Source organism: Mus caroli, unplaced genomic scaffold (assembly GCF_978045245.1).
Source record: "Mus caroli unplaced genomic scaffold, Mus_caroli_1 scaffold_8, whole genome shotgun sequence".
Classification (NCBI taxonomy): domain Eukaryota; kingdom Metazoa; phylum Chordata; class Mammalia; order Rodentia; family Muridae; genus Mus; species Mus caroli.
In genome coordinates, this window is record NW_028227263.1 from 32,687,748 (window position 1) to 32,710,298 (window position 22,551).

General features: G+C 47.5%; 1 protein-coding gene across 6 annotated transcripts in view; it reads right to left on the reverse strand.

Annotated features, from left to right (window-relative positions):
• Bmal1 (basic helix-loop-helix ARNT like 1) overlaps positions 1 to 22,551 on the reverse strand; it is a 102,460-nt gene that overhangs the window by 24,071 nt on the left and 55,838 nt on the right. For 2 of the 6 annotated variants that reach the window (XM_029479645.2, XM_029479643.2), the window contains exons 3-10: positions 14,550 to 14,677; positions 10,104 to 10,231; positions 8,913 to 9,065; positions 8,306 to 8,326; positions 6,622 to 6,660; positions 6,355 to 6,396; positions 4,855 to 5,012; positions 2,821 to 2,900 (exon numbers count right to left, since the gene is read on the reverse strand). In XM_029479645.2, coding sequence (XP_029335505.1) covers positions 2,821 to 2,900; positions 4,855 to 5,012; positions 6,355 to 6,396; positions 6,622 to 6,660; positions 8,306 to 8,326; positions 8,913 to 9,052 — 480 coding nt within the window. In that variant the 5' untranslated portion in view covers positions 9,053 to 9,065; positions 10,104 to 10,231; positions 14,550 to 14,677. Of the gene's footprint in view, positions 1 to 2,820; positions 2,901 to 4,854; positions 5,013 to 6,354; positions 6,397 to 6,621; positions 6,661 to 8,037; positions 8,253 to 8,305; positions 8,327 to 8,912; positions 9,066 to 10,103; positions 10,232 to 14,549; positions 14,678 to 22,551 lie in introns of those variants that run through there. The other 4 variants (XM_021166155.3, XM_021166154.2, XM_029479644.2 and 1 more) reach the window with 3 other exon arrangements.

Sequence of the window (22,551 nt, forward strand, 5' to 3'; positions counted from 1 at the left end):
GTGCACTTGGCCTTAAGACTCTGCTCCCCTGGATCCTGAGAGATTCTGAAAGCAAGGCATGGTGGCTCAGGTCTCGGATCCCAGCACCTAGAAGTCTGAGGCCTAAGAGGACTGCAAGAATTTGAGGTCAGCTTGGACTTCACAGCGAGTTCTAGAGCAACCTGGGCTAGAATAAGACTCTTAGTAAAGGCACATAGGAAAGACAGCTTGCACTGGTCACAAGAGGAATGAAGACCTGCTGCTAATTACTGTAACATTTGTGAGTTTGACAAATTCTAAAAAAAAAAAAAAAAAAAAGTCTGTTCTTTTTACAAAGAAAGACTTTTGGAATATAGTTTAATTCTAAGAACTGGGGCATGAATTCAAGTGCCAGAAAGAAAAAGGCCAGTATGGATAGCTAGCTGTCCTAGGATATAAAAGGCCAGTGCAGGCGACTGTCCCATGATGTGCAAAGTGAGAACAAGAGGGGCAGATCCATTCACTATGAGAACCTGTCAAGCCACCAGCCACAGGAAACTTGAGTCCCTAAGCTGGGCCAGGGTGAAGGATGACAGTGAGGGGGAAGTAATTTTCCTAGCACCATCTGCTGGAAGCCTCATTATGTCAAAAAAAATGGATATTAATAACTTCCTCATTTGCCTTGCAGACAGTCATATCTCACAGGAGAACTGTGTTCAGGGTTTTTGCTAAGGTGGGAATGTGACATGAAAGGTGCCTGGGAAGAAAGTGACTGACAGCCTGGTGGGGGGTGGGGGGGTTGCTGGGCAGAGTCAGGCTTGACCCGGAGATCTGAGTGAAGTGTTTATAAGGAGGGCAGGAAGGCAGCAGAGTCAACATGGATACAGTCGGCACTGCAGGCTCTAAACCATGCTACAGTGTCTGTAAAGCAGACAGCCAAGCAAAGGAGCTGGGTCTGAGGGGGCGGAGCTTTGTGAGAACAGTGTCATGGGGGGGGGGGCGCATGCAGATAGCCAGAGATGGCTTCTTCTCATGGCGGATGATTGCTAGTGAGCGAGTGACTGGGCAGAGTCAGTGTAGTTCAAAATGCAGGAAAGTAGAGTAACCGAACTATAGTTCATCGAGAAATGCATGGAATGTGTAAAGGGGAAAGTGTGTGTGTGTGTGTGTGTGTGTGTGTGTGTGTGTGTGTGTGTGTTGTAATGGAACCTTTTATTCTGCTGCAAAGAGACTAAAATTAGGTCATTAGTAGGACCATAGGCGGGACTGGAGATCATGTTAAGTCAGACTCAGAAGGACAAATATTACATGTTTACTCTCCTTTGTGGAATCCAGATTTAAAATGCCTACACAGGTAGATGTGTGTCTATGGCCTGAACTTAAAAGGAAGAGAAAGAATCGAGGGAGAAATGGGGGAACGCCAAACCTGTAACCCTGCCCACTAAAAACTAAAATAACATAAATATCATGTGATTGAACCCACCTTCCGTTGATGCAAGCTCTTACTTAGCAGGTGGACACTTGAGGGATTAGTACGGGTTCACAGTCCCTAACATACCAGAGAACCAGGACAAGTTAACATGGAAGTTACCGACTACTCAGACCTGGCGTAGCCCCTGCTATATGGGATAAAGCAGCCAGTGTGTTCACTTAGCTAGTTATGTGAGCAGGAAGAAGAGCGTGGTTCTTGCAGCCTTTCAGAGCCACCCCAGCAACTGCACGGGGCCACTCAGAACCGGTCACATGAAAACCGGAACCCTATCTACCCAGCAGGGATGTTCACTGCAGATGAAACCTGACTGGAAGCAGCTCACCCTGCACTGACAGGCCACTGCAATGTGCCTGGGACCTCGTGGAGCAGAAAGCACTGCAAACTTCTGCTGAAGGACATGGCTACAGTGCTGTTTGTAGGCAGGCAAGGTCGGCCCTGGTTGTGCGGGGTAAGGCTGGGCATTCTACCTCTTAGTTAGTTTTCTATCCTTCCTGCTTACGGTATCCCAGAGGAAGCATACCCAGAGGGCATGCTTCTGGATGCATGTTCTTCCCCTTTCAATTTCTTCGTTCATCTCCCTCTGCCCCGTAGCATGGCTGGAGCCTGGAGCAGACCTCTTCTGTGGGAGCTGTAAGTTCCCATGGTCCCAGCTTGGCCATCTCTTTGCAGAGATATGGAAGACAAAGAGAGCACGAAGGCCAAGAGGTGAGAGCACATCCCTTTCCTGCCTCCTCTTTGGCAATTCTGGATGGACTCGGGTGTGAAGATTTAGACAGCGCTTAGGTTAGGTTAGAAGATATGCTCTCACCCATTGCCAGAATCAACCCTCTGTAAACGATCCATGAAGGAATCCGACTAACTCACTCCCCCTCTTCTTTAAAACTTTACTTATTTTATTTCATATGTTTGAGTGTTTTGCCTGCCTGTGCGCATGTGCACCACATGTGCCTGGTGTCTGGGAAGGCCAGAAGAGGGCATCGGAACCTTCAGAGTTACAGATGGCTGTGAGCCACCATGTGGGTGCTGGGGAGCAAACCTGGGTCTTCTGCAAGAACAACAATGCTCTAAACCACTGAGCCAGCTCTCCAGCCCCTCCCTCCCCTCTCTAACAAAATCCTTCTCTGGCTGACAAGCACACTACCACAAACTTCCCTTCTGCTGCCTAAGTAAGATGATCTGAGAGGCAGGTGACTGGCTTTGTGGAAGGGATGTGAAATGTGCCTAAAACCAGGATAAAGTTGGAGAACCAAGAGAGGAAATGGGCCCAGGGAATTCAGTGTTCAGATGGCAGACTCCCTCAAGCCATACTTACTCTGAAGCTTTGTAAGAAACCAATGTAGTGTAAAGAGATCCCCGTAACTGCCACATACCCTGAGAATTAGGTGTTTCAGTTCGTCATCTGATAGAAATGTTGGCTTGTAGTTTGCTTCTGTGTATGGGTTGGTGGCACCTTAGGGAGAAGAAGAAAGAGTGGGTAGATTTTTCTATTTGGACAGCATTACACCCTCCCCTGCCTGCAACCCGAGCTGAACCCACCTCTGAGATCAATATCTCTCTTTCTGCCTTCGTGCACCCCCCCTTTGACAATCTCCCCCATCCCTACTCTCTCACTAAAATTTGATGGATCTGGCTTGAGAAAGAATCCTGTCATGACAAAGAAGAATCTCATTGAAAAGAGAACATTGCTGCCCACGAGAGACTCGGTTATCAGAGAACAGGTGTGGTGGCTCACACCTTCAACCCCAGCACTAGGGAGACTGAGGTAGGCAGATCTCTGAGATTGAGGTGAGCCTGGTCTATACAGTGAGTTTTAGGCTAGCCAGAGCTATACTGTGAGATGCTATAAACCCCACAAAAGACCACAGCTCTTTAGTCTCCCGGGCAGGTTCTGAAGTGCAGAGTGAACAGGCTGGTCCCCAATCTGTCAAGTCCCCACTTCACAGCTTCTAGAGAAGTCACCCAAGCTGCTAGGCCCTGGGTCCACTTCCCTGGGCAAGTTAATAAGCATGGTGACCTGGGGGACATGCTATTCTCACCCACGATTCAGCCTCAGGACTGAGGGGACCACACTTTTTAAAAAGGCGCTTGATCTGAAATTCTCAAGAGAAGCCAAGTGCCAGCTGCAAATGACAGGAACATGCAGAGCAGCCCAGTGAAGGGCTCGGATGAAGCCTACCTGTAATCCAGGGTACCATAGGAAAGAATACCAGGGTACTTTTCACATCAGCTAACAAGGCACAAGGCACATGTTTTGTTGTTGGTGGTGGGTTTTGGGGGTTTTTTTTGTTTTTGTTTTTTGGTTTTTTGAGACAGGGTTTCTCTTTATAGCCCTGGCTGTCCTGGAACTCACAGACCAGGCTGGCCTCAAACTCAGAAATCCGCCTGCCTCTGCCTCCTGAGTGCTGGGATTAAAGGTGTGTGCATCACACCGAGCTTAAGGCACATGTTTTAATCTACATCCCTTGAAATTTTCTGACCAACTTGCTAACAATTAATTAATTAATTATAACCCGACTGTTTGTAGGGTTATAATTACTCTCTTCATCACTAAAATCACATTTTCAGTATCACTCTTCAAGCATGAGAGTCAATGTTTGCTGAATAGTGATCAAAAGTCAGAACAAAAGCAACTTCTTGTTTCTAGTGACACAGAGGTATGCCTCTCTCACCATGTAGGTCATACGGGGCCAAGCACCCTTCCCAAGTTTGTCCCAAAGCCCAAGACTAACTGGAAAATTCCAGGAACGACATTCACCAAAATGGGTGATGTATTTCAGATTCCTCCTGCAGTTTGATAAAGTTACTTCCAGTTTCCTGCCTCTGTTTTCTCACCCTCCCCACACTTAGCAAAGAAGGAAAATACTGCCTCCCTCACAGAGAGTCAATCTAGTTCGGGAAAATTCCAAGAAGATGAAAATATCATCAATGTTCATTTCTGATGATAAAACTCTCCACCTGTGACTCATTCATCAGAGGAACCCGGGTAAGTTTTTCTCTTAGAAGTCGGAGGCTCTTTCTTGCATCCCTGTGTGCGCCCACATTTCTTGATTTTGATCATTGCAAGGGGTGGGATCCAGGCACAGGCAAGAGGACATGAGAGGTGTCTGTCCTCTTTGGTAAACAGGAATCTATGTCAATGTACATATGCTATGTACACAGAGAAGTATCTGAGCTCATCTGCTTATCTGCTCTGGGGAAGTATAAGTGCAAATTACATCTTAATACAGATCATTACATCAGCTCATTAACAACCTGATTCGGCCCCGATCTTCTGCCAAGATGTACAGGCCTGCCACTTAGGGCTACGTGTTGAAAGAAATCAACATTTGTGTCAGGGACAGTGTAGGCAAGAGTGGTCATACCTATAGTCAAGGGCACATAGGCAACAAAGCCTGAGCTCTTACCTCTCAACGTTTTCATGTGCTGAACAGCCATCCTTAGCACGGTGAGTTTATCTAACTTTCTGGACATTGCATTGCATGTTGGTACCAAAGAAGCCAATTCATCAATGAAACTGTTCATTTTGTCCCGACGCCTCTTTTCAATCTGACTGTGGGCCTCCCTGAACATGGGAAAGAGAATGGCTTCGTCTGAGATGTACGCGAGCAACGAGACAACGTTGATAAAAATAACTGAGTTGCGGGGCATGGTGGCGCACGCCTTTAATCCCAGCACTTGGGAGGCAGAGGCAGGCGGATTTCTGAATTCAAGGCCAGCCTGGTCTACAAAGTGAGTTCCAGTACAGCCAGGGCTATACAGAGAAACCCTGTCTTGAAAATAAAAAAAAAAAAAAAAAAACAACTGAGTTGTGACTGCTTCCAATATTCTCTGATGTGGGAAATTTAGACTTTTGTACTAAAAGTCACCCCCAAAAGGTGAATTAGGTAGCTGATTTGTTGTTTTCATTTATTTGTTTTTGATGCTTACCCCATCTTTTAAAGAAAAAAAAAATGACAATTGTCCTTTCACAAGAAACTGAATTGCTTATTTTTCCTGGTTGTTCTTTAGATTCCAGACGACCAGGTTTGACGGATGTGGATAAGAGGAGGAAGAAGGGAGGTAGAGGGTTCGAATACCCCAGCACCCAAAACAGCCATAGAGCACTCAGGTCCCACAGCAAGTGCCTCTGCAGCCTGTGAGCAGCCACCGTGTGGCCTGCTGAGGCCATCACTTCTGTCTGATGGAGACAATCAGTACTGACATATTCTTGGATCAACCAGGACCTGGCTAGATGTAACAGACTTTTGGCCTGTCCCTGGGCTTCCTTTGAGAGAGGTCATATCATACTCCACCCCAAGACTGGCTGACTATTTAGAACTTTCCTGTAGTTCTCTCCCTGACAGATGTGCACCTGATGTTTTTGACCATCTTCCCTGATAAGACACCATCACCAATGCAGAAGTGCTTGCTGGTTCTGTGTGCCATAACACAACCTCAGCAACCCCTAGGTGTGATGGCAGGGGGCATGAAGACCCAACAGAATGGTTTCAGCAAGTGTGACAGACAAAAACCAAGTTAGGAGATCTCTAGGGAGTAGGACATGCTACAGGCAGCACAGTAAAGGCTCCTGTCAGAGGTGAGGCTCTGCCATATGCCTTCTGGAGGGCCAATGAGTAAGAAGCCATCTGGGAAGGCTGGAGAGAATGCCAGTGTGGAATGACTTTCTCCCTCCAAATCTCCTCCAGGTTAAATGTGCATAGACAGCAACAAGTGAAGGCCAGCTCAATATAGGGGAACATAGTGGGGGCAAAGGTCAGACACTTAAACGAGCTGGAACCTGCCGCCACCCCATCACTTTCCTGAGGCTCCTGAGAGGACTCCACAGACATGAAACAAGCACACTGACCCTCCCTAAGCAACTGAAAGTACAATGCTTTGTTGGCAGAGTCAGAGGTTGAACTTACCTTGCATTCTTGATCCTTCCTTGGTGTTCTGCATATTCTAACCTGGAGGGGAGGGCAAGAGATAAAATTCAATCCCCTAGACAGGACTGGAAGAGTAACAGATTTCTGTTCTCTCCCCACCTGACCCCTGATGCCTCTCCACAGACACACAAGGATTCTTGGTTATTAACCATGCTAGAGTCAGGGGGTAGAGGGACAGTCTTGAGCTCACATTCATTGTGCCAAGAGAATGGCCACAAGGTAACTGAAGTTCAAGTTACTAGGTACCTTCCATGAGGGTCATCTTTGTCTGTGTCCATACTTTCTCTGCAAGGGCAAGAAGAGATGACCACGTCAATACAGATGTGCGACATAACTTGTCATCATACAGAAGGCTCTCATTTATCCAGAAAGCTCAAATAACCATGATATAGAAATGGATGTAGAATGGTAACACGAGCAAGCACAATCAAGTAGACACTACTATAAAGCCTAGACTGGCATCCACATGACCAAACAAAAGTGATTACTAGTCTCCATAGGGTGTGTATGTTAAATAAACTAGTTTATATTATGACTGTTTGAGAACTGGGTTTCTACCATGTTTATGAAGACTCTCAGCCAGAGTAGCCAGACATCTGTGCCACCTCATTCCTTGGCTGTTCTGGATAAATGATAGATGAAGCTTACTCTATTTCAAAACATACCAAACACCAAAGATACTACTGATGAGTCTATTTGTTGGGGGTATGGGTGGGGTGGGGAGGAGGGGCTAATGAAAGCACTGACAGACAGTCAAGAACAGAGCAAGGGCCCCAGGGAGCATCTCGAAGGTTTTGCCACTGCAGGCTGCTCCTGGGCCAAGTGGACAACCCCAGGTTCAAGAAATTAAGGTGAAGAAGAATAGGGGGCTGAGAGCTATGGAGGGTCCTGGGGTCACAGCAGGGCCCACCTTTCTTTCGCAGATCCCAGAAACCCAGAGTTTCATGGCATTTCGTGGTTCAGTAAACACAGATGGAAATCCCCAGAAGAAAGAGTTCCAGTGTCTCCCCAGGGTCAGCCTACTCCCTTGTCCAACTCAAACACTCGTGAGGAAGGTAGTGACTGTCTCCTGAACGACTCTCTCATCTCCCATGTCTCCTAAGGGAAGGATTATGGTTCTTCATATAATATAAAGTGCTTTCTAGAATTCTGGATTCATTACGGGCATTCTAAAACAGCAGCTCCAACTAGATACCCTAGGTGTCTTCATAGGCCATTTCTCCTGCTAATCCTGGGACTTGGAGGGAATCAAAAAGTTATAAGGCAAGTGTGCCCCCTTTGCACCTGGATTGTGTCTACTGCTGTGGTCACGCTCAGCTCCAGGTGACAGGGAGCTGATAATCTTAACATTGGGAAACCACGGGGTCGGGGGTGGGGGACAGAACTGTGAATTCTAAAAGGTAATGGGCAAAAATTTGCAAAACTGGGGTACACAAGGGAAGCTTGAAGGTTACTGGGTAACAAGAGGCTGGAAATCACAGGTCTAATAGAAATCTTAGAAGATGTTGGCTCTGTCAGCATCTGCCCAAGACAAAGCTTTACAAAAAAAATGCCCTGGTCTGTGCTGGGGAATGAGCACTATGGCAGAAGCCCTGTGGTCCTCATGCCCACTCTCCATCCCTTGGCAGTAAGTAACTCTCTCAATGATCTGGGATGACTTACACATTAATCATAGCATCTCCTAGGAGGTGTTTGAGCTCCAGCCTCTGTGTTCCCCAAATCTGACCTGTCAACTTCAGCAGAAATGACATCTGTACAGGGTCTACCTCCTCAGAGATTGTTTTCCACTCAACTGAACAAAAGAAAAGCTCTTCGACCCTACACAGCTGCCTCAGTGAAACGAAACCTGTCTCTGACCAGTCTATCCTGCCTCCTTCTCGAGCAGACTACGGGGCAGGGGTGCGGGTAGTGAATAGGAAAACATACTTACTCAAAAGCAAAGTCATCAAGTCTAAAGAAAAACAGAAAGACTACTTAACAACGCAGGTCATGCTCATTTAAATAGTGTCAGCGTCTATAAGCTATTGACACACTGGCTTCTACTCCTTCCTTAAGAGGCTGAATGGGAGCCGGGCATGGTGGCGCATGCCTTTAATCCCAGCACTCGGGAGGCAGAGGCAGGGATTTCTGAGTTCGAGGCCAGCCTGGTCTACAAAGTAAGTTACAGGACAGCCAGGGCTATACAGAGAAACCCTGTCTGAAAAAAACCAAAAACCAAAAAGGCTGAGTGGGAGCTCTCCCTGAGGACGATTCTCCAGATTGAGGTCTCCTACTCAGAGGAGCAGAAGAAAGCCAGGGCCCGGCTTTAAGGCTATTGGTTTTCCCTGTGATATGATATAATCTGGGAATAGTAGAAGACACAAACACCTCAGCAGTGCTGCTGGCCATTTAAGAGCAGTTGAAGCTAAAATCAAATATGCGGCACTTGGAGGGGACCTTAGCTGCCCACCCCTTCCTCCCGGAACAATGGCAGCTATGGGCAGGCAGGTGCTCTGTGCTCATGCACTGGCATGAGCTGATGGTCCCAAGGCTCTTACTGGTAGTCAGTGGCACTGCCTTTCCTCTTGCGATTGCAGTCCACACCACTGGTGCCCAGGGAACCGGAGAGCAGGTCGGTGGGGCCCGGAGACATGAAGTCACTGATTGTTGAGGAAATGTCCATTCTCTGGTCCGCCATTGGAAGGAAGGTGCTAAAAGGATTACAAGAGGACACTTACTTCTTTTTAAATACTTTCTTTTTTAAAATTTGTTTTGTTTTCAATTATGGGGGGGGGGTGAACGTGAATGTGATTCCCGTGGAAGAATGAGGCTCCCACTCCCCCTAGAGCTGGAGCTGCAAGCAGTCATGAGCTGCCCGATGTGCGTGTTGGGAACTGAACTTGGTTCTCTGGAAAGGTAGCATGAGCCACCTCACAAGCCCTGGGAGAGTTATCTCAGTATACTCTTCTGTGGTAGTGCAGGGGCTGTTGTGGCACTGAGGTCATGGGCCTGGCTTACTACAGTAGCATCCCCCACCGGGCAGCTTGGAAGGCAGACAGGGCCGTGGAGTGGGAGAAGTATCACACTCATTGTGAGAGTTTTAATTTGTAATCCGTGAAGACACTACAACTTTGTGCAGGAGTCTCTGTGCCCAGAGAAGTTTAGTGGCTTCTAGAACCACTGGGGGAAGAATAAGTCAGGCAGAGACTTGGGGAGGTGATCCAATGTCCTACATGTACTCAGTAGGACACAGGCAATTTCATTTCCTTCTGATTAACAAATATATAACCAATGAAACAAACATCAATCATAAGGATGTTTGTGCTTTTGTTATGGTTTTTGCTTTCAAAAAGTTGTGAAAAAAGCACAAAATACAAAAGCTGGGCACTGTGACACACTCATAGTTCTTGGGGGGAGCAGAAGCAGGAAGATTATGAGTTCAAGACCATCCTGGGCTACATTAGTAAGGCCCAGTCTCAACTGCCATTCCTCTCCAAAAGAAAGAGTAAGTCCTACAAAGGAGTTAAGATAATATGGTTCCTCTCTCTTCTTGATCAAGCAAGGCCTGCCCAGTCTTCACCACCCCACCCTGCCCCCACAATGTCCCTTTGATCCCAGCATCCGCTTGCATAATTAAATAAAGACATCACAAATGAAAGTACAAGTCATTTTTCCAAGTTCATATTTTACAAGCATAGTGTTAAAACAAAACAAAACAAAACAAAAAAAAACCAAGAGGTCATAAGTACCTTGCAAGGGACTCTAACTTCAAACCCTGGTGAAGAGAGGGGTTGCCCAGTGGGCCTCAAAGGGCTCAAAGGTCCACAGGATTTGACTGGGGCTGTCACTCCCACCCTCTGGGCCCAAATTCCCACATCTGCAAAACAAGAGGGGAAGGGTGAGAATTGTTTCCCAAAGTCACTATTTTGCCCTCAGGCTAGTAACTAGCCCCTCCAAGCAGGCCAAAGCCAACTTTTACAGGTACTTCTGGAATCCACATCTTAATTACGCATGTGTCTCCATTTGTTACCTCTTAGAATTAATTTCTAAAAGCAGGATAGCTAGTGGGCAGATCTGATCATGACTGTCCTTTAAAGAGCTCCTGCCAGTCTCAAAGTCTCACTGTTTTCTGCTGCTTTCCTCATTACTGATGTTGGCCTGTCCCTCTGTAGGCATCTATCTCCCCAGATGTCTGTACTTGGTCCCCATCTCTCCACCACATGCCTTCCACCTAATGTTTAACTGTGCACTTGAGAAAAAGAATGCTTCAGAGACCTGCAGGGCTAACAAGTCTTCCTTCACATTCCTGGCCTGTGTTCTTGGTGTGTGTGTGTGTGTGTGTGTGTGTGTGTGTGTGTGTGTGTGTGTGATCCTGTTGTCTATCTCTCCTGTCCAACTTCCAACATCCTCCTCGTTCTCACTTTAGGTGATAATTTTTCTCCCTTTTCTCTCTCTCCTTCCTACCCCACGCCAGTACTGGAGTCTAAAGCTAAGGCCTCGTGCGTGCTGTCAAACGCCCTACCCCAGAGCTACACTCCCAGCCCTGCCAGCTATGCTTCTGTAAGTCAAATGGTAGCTGACAAACACATCTCTCTATCAGCCTGAGTGGGTACTGCTGCTGCATATCCCCACACCCTAAGGCCTGCCTGAACTCTACTGCTCTCATCTGATGGAGACTATCATTGCAGGGCCCCCTCCTCCTGGCCAATCCTACATCATCCATGTTCCCCACACAACTGGATCAGTCTCATCGGGATAAATACCAGTCACATAACTCAATCATGGAGGAAAAAAACTCCAACACATTATTTTATTCCACAATGCAGGGTATGAAACTCAGGTCCTTTGCTTGCTAGGCAAGTGCTATTAGTACTGTGCCACCCCCTAGTCCCAAATATATTGTTTGGGACACTGTCTTCCTACTGTCCTATTTTCTGTCTCTAGTTTTTTTCTTGGTTTCTCCATATAATCTAACTCAGGTCAGGATTTTTTAAATTTAATTTAATTTTACTTTATTTTATGTAGGTGAGTGTTTTGCTCGCATGTATGTGTGTATACACCTACTTATGTACCTAGTGCCCACTGATGCCAAAAAAGGCATTAGATTCCTTGGATCTGGAGTCACAGTGGGTTGAGAGCCACTGTGTGGGTGCTGGGAATTGAACTCTAGTCCTCTGGAAGAACAGCTAGTACTCTGAACTTCAGAGCCATCTCTACAGCGTCCCCCCTCCCCCCCCCCCATCAGGCATTATCCCTTCATGATGTCATTACAATACTGCAGCTGCCCTTCCTAGTTCAATAGGGACCATCCTTTCCCAGATCAATGTCCCCCAGTGGCATCAGCACAACTGACCTCTCTCCCTGGATGCTATCTCTGGCTTGGAGATGCTATTTTCCCATAATTCTTCTGTTTGGGGATTTGCTCCATTTCTGTTCTCAACCTGGCTTTTCATCTTCTTTGCCTCTAGACTAACAACCTCATGGGTACTTTGGGACCCTGACCTGTCTGTATTCAATCCCTAGAAGCTCCTACTTTGACAGTCTCAAATGCCACCCATACTATGCCAACCTCAAGCCTCTACCTCCAGCCTGGCTGCCCCCAAATTTTTAGACTTGTACAACCACCCATCTCCCCATATCTCTATCTGAGTATGCAAAAGAAACTGTATTTTGACATATTCATGTTCCCTCTAAGCAAGCCTTTCAGGCTTCCCTATGTAGTCAAGTGGCCTCTATCCTTCTGGCTCCCAGACTCTGAGCCAAGAATCCATCTGACCCCTCCATTTGTCTTCTTATTGGCACAGAATTAAAAATACAGCAGCCGGGCGTGGTGGCGCACGCCTTTAATCCCAGCACTCGGGAGGCAGAGGCAGGCGGATTTCTGAGTTCGAGGCCAGCCTGGTCTACAAAGTGAGTTCCAGGACAGCCAGGGCTACACAGAGAAACCCTGTCTCGAAAAACCAAAAAAAAAAAAAATAAAAAAAAAAAATAAAAATACAGAACAGTGCCCTGCTAAATGCCACTTCCTTAGTGACACTTCTTTGAAGGACCATACAATATGAACCCTGCCGACACTCCTACTCTATACCCCTATTTAAAATGTTCTGATCCACATTTCCCCTATAACAATCTCCTTTCTGTCCTCCCTAAGAAGTGCTCAGCTTTGAAGAACAGGAGTTCTACTCTCCTGACTGCCCACAGCTTAGTGTGCAGAAGGCTCTCTGGCACACAGAAGTGTTCCACCAAGAGACTAGGCATGAATGGAATAATCTGCATGTGACAAAGCGCAGTTCTTTGATCATCACACATGTTATGCTTTTCTTTCCATTGTTCATTATCTTTTGATTTTGATTTTATACACAGTGTTAAAACATTCATAATACAAATATTCCTCTTTATACCAATATTTTGTAGCTTTTATTTTATTTAGTTTTTTTTGTTTGGGGGGGTTTGTTTGTTTTTGTTTTGTTTTGTTTGTTTGTTTGTTTTTGAGACAGGGTCTTGCTGTGTAGCCCAGACTGGAACTCACTGTATAGCACAGCAGGCTGGCCTCAACCTCCTAGTAGTAGAATTATATGCCTAAAGTGTCCATGCTGGCTTAAACTTTCATTTTACTCTTGTGTGTGTGTACGTGTGTGTGCACAGGTTCATGTATGAACCTGTGCAAAGATATATATGGTCATGTAAGCACATGTGCAGAGATTGGGGTTGACTTTGGGTGGCTTCTCTAATCATGTTCCTCATTTCTTGAGCCATGGTCTCTTACTGAACTCGGAGCTCAAAGACTGGACTAGACTGGCTGTTGGGAAGTCCTACAGATCGACCTGTGTCCACCTCCCCAGCACTGGGTTACAGGTGCATGTCTCCCTCTTTACTCAACTCTACATTTTGCATTTTTAAAGACTTTTTTATTTTTATGTATATGGATGCTTTTGCTGTATGTATGTATGTATGTAAGTATATGCACCATGTGTGGCTAGTACCCTTGGAGGTCAGCAGAAGGCACTGGATCCCCTTGAACTGGAGTTACACATGTTGTGAGCTGCCATGCGAGGAATAGGAACTGAACCCAGGTCCTCTGGAAGAACAGACAGTGTTCTTAACCACTGAGTCATTGCTCCACACCCTTTTTAGCATTCTTAATTATATTTATGTATAAGTTTGTCTACAGGAGTATAGGTACCCACAGAGGCCAGCTGTATTAAATCCCCTTAAGCTCCAATCAGAAACAGTTGTGAGCCACTTAATGTAGGTTCTGGGACTGGGAACTCAGGTCTTATACAAAAGTAGTATATGTTCTTAACTTCTGAGTCATCTCTCCAGCCTCTATACACAAATTTCTTCATGGGTCCTGAGATCAAACTGTCCTCTTGCTTGCCTGACAAGCATGTTGTCAACAGAGCCTTCTCTCTAGCCTCCACCTTTATTTATTTTTTTTTTAAACTTACAAATCTAATCCTTGTGAGCCGGGTGTGGTGGTGCATGCCTTTAATCCCAGCACTTGGGAGGCAGAGGCAGGTGGATTTCTGAGTTCGAGGCCAGCCTGGTCTACAAAGTGAGTTCCAGGACAGCCAGGGCTATACAGAGAAACCCTGTCTCGAAAAACCAAAACCAAACCAAACAAAACAAAACCAAATCTAATCCTTCTGGCAATCATTTTGATACATCATTTGCAGTTAGACATTTCTGCATTACTGTCCCAGAACTTCTTCTTAGGCCATGCTTCCTATTTCTAAACACCAAACATGGTGCCTCTGTGGCCTCTCCATGTTCACTTGTCCTATTTTGTCCCCTAATCTGGTTCTTTTAATTCTAGTGTCACACTCTTCTTACAATGAGGCTTCAGTACACATCTTAATGTACGGCAGGACAAACTAGTTTCCTTCATTACTCTCAATTTTCAGAACTGTCTTGGCTATTCTGACTTGTTCTCTGGGGAACATCTTATAAAAGTCATGGTGGGTGGCCACGGTTGACATTCAGAGAACCAGGGAAAGGTCTGAATACACACCCCTGTCCTCCAGGCCTTGGTGGTTTAGAGATACTTGTCCCCTTGCACATGTCAGACCTGGGGTGCCACTAGTATCTGCCACTCTTTTTTTTTTTTTTTTTTTTTTTTTTAACATCTCAACATCTGAAGGCCCCCAACAACCATTGGTTGCCAGGGCCTTAGGGAGAAGGGACTTATTTGTTACCTGAAGTTACAGTTCTTAAGCTTCGATCCAGTGTGGGAGATGCAAAGGGCCACTGTAGTTGCTGGTCACCTCAAAGTGACTTTCATGTTTTGTAACTTCCTTCCAGGCAGTCAACTTCTTCCAAAATCCTACAGTAGAGACCCAAGAAAAGAAACCCTGAGGGTCATACAGAGACAAATAAATATGAGTCTCTTCTGAGCTAAGGGGGGCAAGGGAGCTAGCCCCTGACTCATGCAGGACATGCTCCCAGCCCATCCATTGCTACACTCACTGGCTCAGCACTGGCCATTTCTTTACATCCCTGTGACATCTGGGCTGCAAAAGCATGAAGGGATATGGCCGATGCATCCTGTGAAAACCATGTCTCCTTGGACTCATCCTTAGGAAAGCAAGGCATGTTTTATTATTTCTTTTATTGGGTTATATAATGACTGTGAATATCCGGTTGTTATTTTACATCACTTATTGACTTGCGTGGGTTAATGTATTTAAACTCAACTATCACTCTAGAAGGCAGATACACTGCTGTACGAATTTTACAAAGGGAAGATGCAAGCACCTGAGAAGGTGACGAACTAGACAAAGCCATACTGAGTGTGCCTGGGGCCACCAGAAGCAACTGACAATATGGTTCAGTTCTAAACTGGGTGGGGTGGCTCTTGGCTGTAATCTCAGGAGGTAGAGGCGGGAAGATAGCACGTTCAAGGTCATCCTCAGCTACACCTGAAGTTCAAAGACAGAACAGTTTACAGAGAGATCCCATCTCCAACAACAGTGCTGGATGTCTAGCCCCGCAGCGGAGAGCATGATGCTCTTCCGGAGTCCTGGAGCTCAGAGTTAGCACTCATGTCAGATTGCTCAGAACCACCTGTAACCCCAGCTTCAAGGGATCCAACGCCTTCCTCCGGCCTATACGGGCGCTGCACTCACGAGCACTCGTGAGCACACACACATAATTTTTTTGAAAAGAATGTTTTTAAAAAGTTGCTCAGTTCTCAGTGCAAGTGAAAGTAGCCATTTGAACCCAGGGGACCAGAGCAGCAGAGAAGGACAGAAGCCATTTAGCTTAAGCCAATGCCAGCAGGATCAGTTCAAGCATTTAAAGAAAATCTCTGTGAACTCCAAGATATCTAGTTATACCCAAAGCTAAGAGAGACACAACATCTACAAGGGTTCTTGTCAGCCGTGGCTACAATACCACCTCCTTCAGCCAGGACACAGGCCCTGCATGCTGCCCCTCTGATCTCCACTTCCTGTGTTCGAGAAGAGCCAATGAGGAGGGAACACAGGGGGGCCTTTCAGATCTTCATCCATGCTGCTCTGCCCGCAGCAAGTGAGACTGCAATGGCGAGTGCTCTGCTGATCTCCTGAAGCGAAAGATCTGCCGTTACACTGGCTGGCCCTTGCAGTCTTCAGAAAATGCTCTCTTCCTGATGGTCCTAAGATGTTGGAATGACTGCCTATCCTCGGCACGGCTCCCTCCCTCCCTCCCCACTGACTCACGCATGCTGCCTGGCTCAGATCCTCCGTGTCCAGCTCTGCTAACTCTAGGCCAGGCACATGCAAACATTGTATCTGGAAATCTGGCTCCTCGAGCCCCAAACCACAGTTGGTAAAGAAACGGCAAGTAGAGATGCAGGCTCCAGGCTTAACATACGCTGTTCCACCTCCATTCGATTCCTTGTACTGCTGCATACTGTCTTCTCAACTCCTAAGTCAGCAAGGCCTGCTCCACTCTGAGCCTGAATGTTCATGTTTCTCTCTCTGTCTCTATCTCTATCTCTCCCTCTCTCCTTCCCTCCCTCCTTCCCTCCCTCCTTCCCACACATACCCAACACACACACACACACACACACACACACACACACACACACACGGCCCCAGAGCTCCTCTGAGGGATGGATCTAGCTACTTTCCAGCATGCCCTGCCAATGCTCTGTCAGATTCTCTCCAGATCCACCCCTCCCACTCAGGCCAGTGAGAGAATGCCCTCCTTGCTTAGTGCACTCAAAGCCTCATTTTTCCTTAAGCCAGAAAAATTCCACACTCCCTAGCAGGATATGCTGGCCTCACTCAGTGCCAGCCCATCCCTGACACACAGTGCCCAGGGCTCAGGCCAAGAGGAAACATGGAGGAACCCAGGAGCTGGGGGTGGGGGTGGGGCTCCCTAATATGGAAACCACTCTGTTCCCTGGTAAGGTCTTCATGCTGCCCATCTTCCCTGCTCCACTACAACCCTGCAGACGGTGCCTCAATGATGGGCAGTTGTAACTCTCCCGTGCCTTACTGTCGGTGGTCCAGGACCAGACAAGCCTGAGTCCTTGCTCCCTTCTGTCTCTGATCAACAGGTTTCATTAGATTTACAGATCCTTGGTCTACAAGCTCACATTGATGGACTTTAGTAATATTAAATTTTATGCTGGGCATGGTGGCACATGCCTTTAATCCTAGCACTTGGGAGGCAGAGGCAGGTGGATTTCTGAGTTCAAGGCCAGCCTGGTCTACAAAGTGAGTTCCAGGACAGCCAGGGCTATACAGAGAAACCCTGTCTCGAACCGCCCCCCCCCCAAAAAAAATTCTTTTTACTTTATAGAAATTTAAGTACTAACTGCTAACTTAGATGCTGCTGTTATCTACATAAAACAAAACTGCAAAGGGGTTTCTTACATTTTGGACAAGGTGAGGAGGCTGAGGCAGATGTGACGACATTATTTTTAGAAGACTTTTCTTTCCAAGAGGTGTTCTTAGATAGAAGAACAACTGAAAGTGGAGGGGATAGGGAGAGAAACAGCAACCAAGACGAAAGCCCCAACTTTCTGTGTTCCTTTCTTCTGAAAGGGGCCTGAGGCAAGACAGAGAGGGAGCTCCTTAGGTGCCTGTGGGAGGGACCTTTGCTGGCAGAGGGCACAAAGGACCTGGTCCTGGTACAAGCATGCAAATGGCACATGAAGGTCACTCTTGGAGCCTGATCCGTGTCTTGCAGTCCAGGATCACACATATACCCAATTCTGAGCTAGAAAGTCCTAAAGGTAGAAAAAGGGTCTCACCAAAGAGCCAGAGAAAGCGGGGATTGGAAAACCTGTGCAGTGCGCCTGGAAAGTACACCAGGTCTCTCCCTGTCCGTCCCTCAGAGCACAGGGACCCCTGAGCTCCATCTAAAGGAGCAGAAGGGGAAGGAATCGCCACAGCCCAGGCTGCCCTGGCAGAATGGTTACGGCAGCTGAGGCGGGCGAGGCCCAAAGGAGACATAGTGCTTCTCTGAGCAGGGCAAGACACTGCTAAACTCCAACTGCCCATCCTACCATCTGCAGGAGGGACAGCTACATTCAAGCCTTCAATCTGGACTACAGCTCCATGTCCCTTTGTCCCCATCCTTACCCCAGGACCCCAGAAGGCCACCTGCAGCTAGATAGGATTGATGTCCCAAGAGTTGCTGCCTCGTGCTAATGAGACAGAGGATGTCTCACCTCTCTCTCTCTCTCTCTCTCTCTCTCTCTCTCTCTCTCTCTCTCTGGGATCAAATCACTTAAAAAATCACTAGTCATGGGATGTAGAGACAGTTCGGTAGTACAGCACTTGCCTAGCACTGGGTAGTGGCGGTGGGGGAGCACTCACTACTAGTGTTAGTGATAACTTCTTCCTGTCAGCACTCCTAGGGTTCATTTTCCTGTAAATAAGCAAAGAATCTGGGACACTGGGCAAAGCTCCCTAACTGACAGCTTTTAGATCTTCTCAAGCTTCCCTGGCTACCTTGAGCACATGGGCAGTAAATATGGCTGAACAGCAGGCCGATGGCTGCACGCCAGCAATGGCGCTTTGGAACACTCCCTGGACGCTCTGAGGAAACTGCGTGATGGTCTCGGTTAATTGCTCTAGATTCTGAAGGCACAGCTCCAGCCAGGACAGTTCCAAACAATTTGTGGCACACTTTTTTTTTTTTTTTCTACTACAAGCCTCAGTGAACTCTAAGTGAACCTACAGTCATTTCTGTCTAAGCCTAGGAAGGAGCATTTCTGCTGTGGCCAAGCCAAGTACAGCACTGTGACAATGCAAATAAGAGCATTCCCTCGAATGTAGAGTTTACTAGGATTGGTACAAACACCCTTCTCCAGCCACAGAAGATGGACTTATGACAGTCAGCTAACTGAGAGACACGCCCACCGCACCTAGCATCCTGCATTGTCTCTCTTGGTGTTACATTAGGCCCAATGCAAAGCTTCTCTTCTGCAGCCGTTTCCTACCCACTTTTCGTGGAGTGACAGTGGAGTGGCGGCAAGAGCAAGGGCAGCAGAACAACGGAAGCTGGCACACCAAACCAAGAGTGGCCTATCTGGCAGGTGAGTAAGAGTCACATAGCTGGCCAAGCTGCAAAAGAGGCCCCCAGAGCTGACTGCCTTGCCAGCTGCAAACACAGCAGGGCCTCAGTCTCAGCAGTCAACAGCAGCAGAAGCTGCAGCAAGAGTGGTGAAAGCTGCAGCCTTCCAGAACACCTGCCATAGCAACAGGGCAGCAAGGGGTGGTGGTGGTGGCAGTGTGAGGAGAGAGAAGGTAGAGAGCTAACTAGAATGACCAATCCATCTGTTTTCCTTGGAACTCTCCGTCTCAGTGCTGAAATGCCTGCATCCCAGCAGACCCTTCTGTCCTAGAAATTCCCTTAAGAGTTGGTCCCATTGCTAGTGTAGCTTTTCAGATCCTAGAGCCACAGGGCTGCCAGGCCTGGACAAGACTGACCTTTACAACAACTCATTCACAGTGGTCATGACTCAACTCTCCAAGGAAGGCATAAAGAACTGACAAGCAGAGTCACCTTGTTCAGGATGTATGGTCAGAGAGTGGGGACTGCAAGCCGGGGTAGGCATCCGGCTTTACTGCTTGCTGATCCTTCTGCTAAAATCCATACCCAAAAGCAAAATTCAAAGGCAAAGCAAACACGGAAACAAGCAGTCCTGGGGGCGGGGTGGAGGGAGCATACACCAGAGCAAACCTTAGTTCAGAAAAGTCACAGGAAAAGAACAAACGTGTCCACTCTGAGCTTGCTGGCAGCCAGGGCAAAGAGGGAAACAGCCTGCAGTGGATAACCCCAGAAATCTATGAACGAGCACATCAGGACAGGCCCAGGGACAGAAGAGTGTCTTCTGAGATCAGGCTGGAGTGATGTAGGACTTCTGAGGAGTTGTGTAGCACTGCAGACCAGTGCCTCTGAGGAAACAGGCTTTGTAAATGAGGCATCTCTCTTTAAATGGAGCCCAGTGAAGACCCAACTGCCTCCTCCCTCAGTGTCACCCACAGAGTGACTGCTAGATGGAGTTCTGCTAAGAGATGTGTGAAGTTTTTGATGCTATGGTCTAATAATAGGGTAGGATAAGAGAGAGCCATGACTACCCTGTCCCACAGCCCAGAGCTCCTGAGAAGGGCCTAGTTCTCATGGTTACCTCTGCATACCTATACTACAAGGAGCCTACCCCAGGGATAATGTGTTCCAGAGGGCAGCCTTCCCTCCCTAGCTGGAGAGCCTACTCTCTACTGCATGAGGTCTGTCTGCCTTGGTACTCTCTCAGTTGCTCTGATGTGTTCTGAAGATGGGAGCTTTGAACAGGCCAGAGGCTGATGGGGTCCTATCCCCTCTGCCAGTCCCTCATCACATGCCCCACCCCATAGCCCCTGACACTGACAGGCTCTGAAGAATTCAGAAACGTTCCTTAGCAACCTCTAAGTTCAGAGAACATTCACCAATTGAAGCCAATCCCCTGAACCTAAGGCAACCAACATTTCTACTAGGGCTGCTCAACAAGCTCTTCTGTCACCTCTGGCAGAAGCCAGATCAGTACAGCCACAATGGAAATCCAAAGTCGTTACGTTCAAGACTCTTTCAGTGTAGTTGGAAAGATGGGGTGTTTAAATAAATGCACAACAGCAAGCCAATGCAACAGGTAGCAGCTGCCCAGCAGCACACTACCCAACTCCAGGAAGGGCTGGTGCACTTAGGTGCCATTACAACAACGTTCCAGCAGGTGGCAGCCCAGTGTCTCAGTTCTTCATGAGAAGAATGGAGGAGAAAATAACTATGAGCTTATTGGTGGGTGTGGGTGTGGCAGGCTATTGAACGTGAAGGGGTGGGGCCCAGGAGCAGGTGTTAAAGGTGTTGGCTAGGTGGACATTAAGGAGTATAGAGTATTTTACCCTGAAAAGCACTGGCTCTACAGGTCCTGGGGACAGATCTTTTTTGGCACTTGTATGCCCAGTCCCATCAGCAGCACGAAGTGCTCAGAAACCCTGAGGTTGAACATAAATGAGATCATACTTGGAGCTATGGGGCTGGACTTGTGAATACAGGGTTCTGTGTGAAGAAAGACAAGGCCTCCCTTTGTCAAAAAGAAGCCCTCTGATACATTGGAAGGAGGAAAGTTCACAGAATTCCACTTTTGGATGGCACGGAGGGCTAATCTAGAAACTCAGGGCTCTAGGGAGAAGCCACAGGCTAGACTGGCCTAACAGAACAGTGTGGTCTATAATTTCCTACAAGCATGCTCCAACACATGTACCTGTAGCCTTCGCCTTATTTCTCCCTGACAAGAAAAATGAGAGTAAGCTATGGTTTCCCTGCCTGCCCCTAGGCCTCCTAACCACCTCACCCCACCCACTTCCACCCACCCCCAGCCTACCCCATCCCATCCCACCACCAGGCATTTAGAAAGAACTCCTGGTCTTGGCTTGGACATACAGCCCTCCAGTGCATGGGAGTGGGGAGACAGCTGAGAAGTTGCCCAAACTCAAGCAGCCCAGGATGAAGGTGGAGCAGTCAGAATGTCACATGAATAACTGAGAGGACAAGCAGCCATAGAGGTGATCATTTCAGGGATCACAGTGACCTGAGTCTTAGGGACATCAGCTCCCCTTCAGGTATCCAGGAGACACCCAGAAGGGCACTGCCTTCCTGTACTAGCTGGTTTTGTGTGTCAACTTGACACAAGCTGGGGTTATCACAGAGAAAGGAGTTTCAGTTGAGGAAATGCCTCCATGAGATCCAGCTGTAAGGCATTTTCTCAATTAGTGATCAAGGGGGAAAGGCCCCTTGTGGGTGGGACCATCTCTGGGCTGGTAGTCCTGGGTTCTATAAGAAAGCAAGCTGAGCAAGCCAGTAAGCAACATCCCTCCATGGCCTCTGTCTGCATCAGCTCCTGCTTCCTGACCTGCTTGAGTTCCAGTCCTGACTTCCTTGGTGATGAACAGCAGTATGGAAGTGTAAGCCGAATAAACCCTTTCCTCCCCAACTTGCTTCTTGGTCATGATGTTTGTGCAGGAATAGAAACCCTGACTAAGACACTTCCTTTTTTTTTGTTTTTGTTTTTTGTTTTTTGTTTTTCGAGACAGGGTTTCTCTGTGTAGCCCTGGCTGTCCTGGAACTCACTTTGTAGACCAGGCTGGACTCAAACTCAGAAATCCGCCTGCCTCTGCCTCCCAAGTGCTGGGATTAAAAGTATGTGCTACCACTGCCTGATGCCACTGCCTTCTTGTTTAAGGGGCTCTATAAAAGTGGGACTTACTGTACATCTTCAGATGGGAAATGGTAGTCAGGTTTCAAAACGCAAGCCCATCAGGCATTTGAGCCATGGGTCCAACACACACCAGCAATATAATACTGGGCACAGGACCTGGCCTTTGTGTCCCATGGGCTCCTGACCTGCACGCCCATAGTCCCTGCCTCTTCAGTGAGCTGTATAAAGTGCTTAGCATGACACCTGCCAGGTAACAAGCACTTTGTGTGAGCTATATATTATTTCCTCCGTGGCCATCAGGAAAGCTAGTGTTCTGTCCCATGTTACAAAAGAAACTAAGTCAGAGGGAATAACTTGACAAAGGCCGGGGTTTCACAAGTAGTCCTATCTGCCATATATTTGGGTACCAAACATGAAAACACGAGTTGGGTGCAGAGATGGCTCAGTCAGGCAAGTGTATACTGCACAAACAGGAGGGCCTGAGTTTGGACCAACACCCCCACTCC